The following is a 7,087-nucleotide window of genomic DNA, read 5'->3' on the forward strand; positions in this document are numbered from 1 at the left end:
CCGGTAGACCCCCCGGACTAAAGGTTTCAAAAGCTAGAATGATTCTGAGTTTATTGATTCATGGGGTTTGCAATTTTATGCTAAATTCAAGACTGGACCACCCTCAACCCTCAAGTCCATAAAGTACTCAATATACCTATATCTACATCCAGAAAGAAAAGAAAATTTGTATCACCTCACATACCTGGAAAGTTCCCAATTTTTGTCTCTTCAAATAATGAACATTTTGAGCTTGGACAGCTACATATACACATACTTATATCATATTAATACAAATTTCCCATTGCCCAAAAAAAAAAAAAAAAAAAAAAAAAATGTTACTATTTTTCATTGAAATTCTCATATATAGGAATGAAAAATGAGATTGGTAGAGATTCAATATGGGGAGCTAATTAAAAGATGTCTTTAGCTTGATGGGAGGCCATGTTTTTTTTTTCTTCTTTGGATGCCATCATCAAAAGAAGTTGAAAGGAGAGGTCATAGAGGGGAAAGAGGATGCTATCGCGGAGCGTGGATGTCGTGGTGTTCTTTATTGCTTTCTCATAGTGCATGCTCTGGACCTCCATAACAAAGAGTGGAGACAAAAGAGTCATCTACACAATCATCAAACACAAGTATGTAAATATATATACAGTACCTCCTCATTAGACAATCCATTCTATATATATATATATCATTTTTGTTTCGCTTTCATAACAGCAATCACAAGGCCCTTTTCAGCTGCAGCCAAATATAAACTATGATGTGGGTAAAAGTTAAATTTGGAATGGTAAAGGAAAAAGCCTTAAACTTTAAGCACAACACTGATTTTATCAAAAGATTTATTAAAGTGATTTTCTGTTCAACCGAAAGCTTAATTGCCCAAAATGTTGATATGAAAAGATTAAAGTGAGTAGAGAAGTAGACAGGGATGGTTTGGTATGTATAAAAATAGGAGGACAGCTTTCTTTTTACCATTATATCTTTGATGAATATTATATATATATATATACACACACACACACATTTTGTTCTTTTCTTTCTTTTTGCTAGAAAAATTCACTTTGTTCATATTTCAATTCAAGTAAGTGAAAATCACTACTTAAATCCATGTATCATAGCATTCATATATACATGAAAAAGAAACTATAACTGCGAGAAAATTACTCTTTCTCATCGCGCTACCAAACTCCCCTTATATACATTTCAGGTGATATTGTCATCTGCATATTGAGGGCAATATGAGAAGTCTAATGAACACTCTCATTCATGTCATGCATGTTGATATTTTATTTATTTATTTATTATTATTATTTTTTAAAGTAGAATTCAGCCATTAACAATGCTGATTTGTGAAGCAAGGTTGATCACTTGCATTCTTTATTTTCTACCAACAATGGCATGATTATATAGATCGCGGCTTGTTTATTTGAAGAAACTATTTTTGGGGTGGACCATATATATATATATATATATATATATATATATATGTATGAGTTTCTTATAATTACTTTCAATCCATGGAGAGTCTTGGTGAAATAAAATTGGTAAAAATTTCTCAATACTGGTTTATGCTTTTGAGCTGGCTTTCCTAGTATTCCATGGAAACAATAGTGGCAGGTCCAAAAGATGGAGAAGACGTGTTACTTTTGCAAATACAACTAGTAATTTAAAGCTCCTTTTTTAAAGAAACTATGGATTTTATATTAGAAGGGTTCAAGAATCAATAAAGATTGAGGTTAATCTCAATTTTCTTGTCATGAATTAAAAATGCATTCATGAAGTCGTTGCCTATTATATATATATATATATATATATATATATATATATAATTTATTTTTTGTGTGGAAGAGATAGAACTCATGCGGCTATACCGACATATTATTTCAAGAGTTTGATATCGTTATACACTTCTATAAATCGTTCGATTTGATCAAGTTATACTGATATTTCTCCAAATCTATTACACCACGACGATTACGACAACCGATACCATGACTATTAATTATGAATGAAAAGATTAAATATATTCTTAGTTTCTTCAATACGAGAATGTACACAATTTGGAATTTTTATCTTTGGGACAACGTACTAAATAGAGAAAAGACAAAGGTTCACATTATTACTCTTAGTTTCTTCACCATGATGAGAATGTAGACAATTTGGAATTTGTATCTTTTGCGGCTAAGTAAATAGGGAAAAAGATATCGGTATTAGGTGCTATTAAGCACTTTTTTTTATATTTTATTATTACCAACTTTTATCATTTTACATATGATTTCTCCTCCAATTTTTTATTTTTATTATTAATTTTTTTTTGAAGGAAGGTATATGATTTCTCCTTTCGAAAAGAGAGATTTGGTGGTTGAGTGTTCTAGTTCATACGGAAGGAATATTATGACTGTGGTTGATTGATATATATATATTTCACCAATCAAGCCCTTTAGCCTTCACTTCAAACAGAATGATGATATTTTTATAGGATGTGACATTTACAACTATTATTGGGCCTTTTGGGCTGGTCCAATAACATTTCTGATCCCATTATTTCAATGCTTTACAACTGATATTGGGCTGGTCCAAGAACATTTCAGATCCCATTGTTTCAACCCTTTTATTTTTGTAAATTATGTTCATGAAATTGGGTTGCTCCGAACATCTAGTATACTCAAATCAACCCAATCTAAACTGGGTTTTGGTCAATAGAACGATCCACTCAAGTTTGGGCTTGGGGTGGCTGCTTATTACATAATTAACCCAACTTTGATTAGTTTACTCAAGTTATTAGCTAGATTTTCCTATTTTGATGTGGTAGGCAGCTTACAACCTTAACAACTCTAAAGCTAATTTTATTTTGTAGTAATTATATATACACTATAAGCTATTGAAGGTAGTAAGATGATTATTATTTTTTAATTATGTAGTAATTATTTTTTAATTTTTTTTTATATAAAAATAATCACCCACGTGCCAATATAAGAAATTAAACGAATTTGAACTCTCGACTGTCCATTAAAAGGTGAAGAATAATCGGACCTTCTTATAGGAAATTTTGTCGGTAAAATTCAAATATCTGTATCTTGATGGAAGCTATTATAGACCTTGGGGGGTCTACAGTTTCTTAGCCCAATTGTTTTCACATTTGAAAGTTGAAAAATGTTCTTGTAATAGTGTTTAATGGGGTCATTTGTACTGAATGTGGTGTCTCAATACATGCATATAATGCCAATGAGTGTCAGCTGCAAATTGTCTGTTGAACACATTATAGCAAGTGGATGCTGGAAAGTTGTACATAGATAAAAAAAAATAAAAAATTTGACACCAATTATTTTTTCACTTCTTAGACTAGTAGTTGTTGCAAAAATTAACGGAAGAGAACAGATCAAACACATAAGCAAGAATACGGATTTTATGTGGTTCACTAAAAAATTAGGGAACACTCACAGGTTGTAGAAATTTTACTATATTAGAAGCAGTGATACCCAGACACTTTTCTTTTTTTTTTTTTTTTTTGGTGGGGGGAGGGGGTAGGGGTATTTCAAATATGAGAATTCAATTTTTTGTGGCTTGTCCAACACGTGTTGGGCCATCTCTAACTTGTGTCGGTGTGAGAACTAGATTTTTTTAACCTTTCAATTGTGTCCAATAAGAGAACTGATTTATTTTACTTTATTTTTTACTACAAATATTAATGGATGCATGAATATTTAGTGGGTATTTTCAAAAATTGAGCGGAAATATGAGAATGTGTGAAATAGAATTGATTATCATAAATGCGGAGGCGATAGAGAGTGAAAAGGGGAGACAATTATTTTTTGGATTAAAAAAACAGTGGGGGCAAGAATGCTAAGCGTAATATTGAGTGGGGGCATTTTCAAAATTGTAACAAAATATATAACTAATAATGTAAATAAAAAATAATTGCAATGGGGGCAGATCCTAATGAGAATAAGGCACTTAATAAGAGTTCAAAATGAATAAATACTATTATCCTTGCATTATAACAATATAATAAGTGCGTAATATACTTAAAATACTCTCAAAAGTTAAATATGTGAAAAAAAGAAGGTGGGAAGTGTACTCTTTTTTAATTTTAAGATCAAGAACCCTTTAGAACTTAACAGTAATTTTTTTAGCTATTTGTGACCTTCATTTACTGCTGATGATAATATACAAACCTCAAAACAATGCCTTTAGGGATAATTAAACATTGTAAACAATATTATTGTAAAATTGATTCTTATTAACTTAATATTTGCAAAGTCTCTAGGAAATGAGCTCATTTTATAGAATCATGCATTCAAGAATACAGATAGTCTATTAGAATATTGTAAACTTTACTAATAATGAGGACCCTTGGAGCTCAATCCTTACGGGTACAAATTAGAGAAGGAGCTAAACTGCATAGAAATAAATATGATGTTGTGGCTCAAATTTTGTTTTGACTTTAGTTACGTTGTAATTCGGTTTTCATTCGAACAGTGAGGCTTCGTGGGTTTGCGGACCCTGTTTAGTACTTGCTTGTTACCTAATTTTTTAAGACGTTTAGGGTTTGAGTGAGTAATGAGAGACCACTGAAAATCGTTAAAAAAAAAAAAAGAGAAAATAGGAACTTAGAGTTTGAGGGCTGAAACTTGTAATATCTTGATTCTCTTATAGTGACATATGAGTAACAGAAACTGTTAGAGAGGGCTAAATAAATTCATGCAATTTTGCAACCTTTGTAATGGTCAATGAAGATTATAACCATAGGAGATATAAGCAAACATATACACAACATGTTCATTGTTTATAAACTTAGTTGTCTTACCCCATCCAACTTCCTTAAACTATTTTTTCTAATTTCAGCTGGTTATATAGTCTTTCAAATACAGATTTTTCATCAAAAAAATTGGACATGTGATAATTTTTTCTCTCTTAGGGGGCATTATTTGTGCTTGACCTGAAAAAAGTGCAATGATTGACTCCCAAAAACAAATATCTAGCCTTACAAAAGATCAAACAGTTCTATCCAACACAGCTTTCATCAAGCTGTTTTTAACCTTTTGTGCATGTTCAAACAATGCTGGCAATGTCCTAGATATGGACCTATTGTCTGATGCTTTTAACTGTTGAATCAACACTTAAACTTTCAGTATTAACTTGTTCAAATTTCATGTGTGGAAGTCTGATAATTTAGTGATTTTTTCTTGCATAATGTGATTATCTCTAAATGTTTCACATATTTTTACAAGTTCTTATTTTGTTAAATTTGAAATTCTTAACCATGAACACGAGAAAAACTTGAAGGTAACATATAATTCAGCAACGTAATCTTTAGTCGCGTAAACAATGTCAGATCCATTGCTCTTTCTTTCTTTAGCTATACAAAGGGGAGAGGTTTTTTGTACCAGAAATGATGGTTCAAATACTTGACTTGTGATTGACAATGGTTTAGAAAATCCCGATAGCAACTTAATTGCATGAATTTATTGTATCTATGTTTCCATTTCTTCACAAGAAGAAGATCATCTGTAGATGAAAAGGGTAGTTCACCCCACTTTTCAAGGGGCTGTCTCGAACATTACAATCCGAAAAACACCATTATTAGCTCCCGGCTTCTGAGATGCTTTGTAAAGAAGGGCACCATGCTGCTTTGGACCTTGCTGCAGCAAAATTCGTCGATCCTGGCCTTTGCCGGAGTCTTTCATGTCTCATTGCCTGGAATTCAAATTTTTTATATGATAATGAGAATGGTGTTCAATCATGAATAAATAAAAAAATGAACAGATTTGGTTAAAAAATGAAACCATGTTGTGAGTTGTGACTAGTATGTGTTATTCAACTCAATTGCCTAAGAGGACACTAGCATATCTTCTCTGCCTCTCATTTTTTTGTGTACAATAACATGTTAAATATATGTCAATACACAGCACTAATCACATTTTCTAAATGAATCATCCAAAAATTTCAGTTCTTGACATGTTTTGTAATTTCATGGACTAAATAATTTCAAATTTGCGGCTAAACCTCTTTTTTTATAATTGAATTACACCTTCACACACAGTCACACACACACATGCCAGTGTATCTCAAGCAGCATCATAATGTTGTTTGAGCTATTCCACCACTAGAGTGCATGCACATGTATGTCTATTGAAAGCCTAATGAATTATGGGCTCGAGAGAGAGTTATTATATATATACCTGACTTGTTCTCTCCAATTGCGAGCCTCCTGTTTTTGCTTGACAGCTTGAACTCTGCTTCTCCATATCCATATTCTGCGACTTCTCAGCCGATTCAGATTGGTTCTTCTTCATCTTCGCGTTCTTCTTCGCTCTCAACACCTTCACAACCTCTATAACAAAAGAAAACAGACAAAACTTTCAGAACCAAAAAACACAAACAGCTTCACAAGAAAGGAAGTAGTACTAAAAAGAGAAACACAAAAACCAACCTTGAGTAGTGACAAGCCGATAGGCTCGGCCAAGAACAAGAGTATCAGTAGGCCGGAGAAGCTTAACACGAGTGAAACGCACCGTCTTGTCATCTGAATTCCGATCCTCACCAGAAATAGGCAAAGGAATGATGAGAGAAACATAGTGACCAGGGTTCAATTTCATCACTTCACTAGCACTCATAGGCCAATACATCCTGTCTATCCTCCCACTTGGATGTTGTATCACTAGTGCAGCAGCATCCACAGCCTGGCAATTCCCCATCACTCTCTCTCTAATTTCTCTCTCTAGAATCAAGAAGAAGGAGAAGAAGAGATAGATAAGGAGGAGGAAGAAAGAGAGGAAAGAGATGGAGCAAGAAGTGGCCTTTTTCTAAGAATGAATGGTAAAATGTGTCTCACTCAAACCATCTCATCCTTTCGCTAACTAACTTCTTGTACCACCAATTTAAATTCCCACTTGGTGGCTCATTTTGAATCACACTGACATTCAAATTGCATCACAATGTTTGTACACAATTAATTATAACATATGGTTTTTTTATGAAACACATTTATTTTAACATCACCTACCAGTGGGTGCCGGCACCATATGTGGCGAGACCGCCACGTGGCACGATGTCAGAGGCCGTGATCTTGGACGGGCGTGCTCGGCGGTGTCGACGGAGTCAA

The 7,087-nt window shown here is 33.2% G+C and overlaps 1 protein-coding gene across 1 annotated transcript; it reads right to left on the reverse strand.

The window, feature by feature from the left end:
* Positions 1–5,259: 5,259 nt before the first annotated feature.
* On the reverse strand, positions 5,260–6,876 carry LOC132303007 (uncharacterized). The gene is made up of 3 exons (XM_059800022.1): positions 6,416–6,876; positions 6,165–6,316; positions 5,260–5,679 (listed from the first exon to the last, which is right to left on the reverse strand). The coding sequence occupies exons 1-3, from the start codon at positions 6,678–6,680 to the stop codon at positions 5,566–5,568; spliced, it is 531 nt and encodes a 176-aa protein (XP_059656005.1). The 5' UTR covers positions 6,681–6,876; the 3' UTR covers positions 5,260–5,565.
* Positions 6,877–7,087: the final 211 nt, after the last annotated feature.

The sequence above is a fragment of the Cornus florida genome, unplaced genomic scaffold (genome assembly GCF_030987335.1).
Source record: "Cornus florida cultivar Cherokee Brave unplaced genomic scaffold, ASM3098733v1 CherokeeBrave_3.0.0_Hap2_Chr04, whole genome shotgun sequence".
Lineage (NCBI taxonomy): Eukaryota > Viridiplantae > Streptophyta > Magnoliopsida > Cornales > Cornaceae > Cornus > Cornus florida.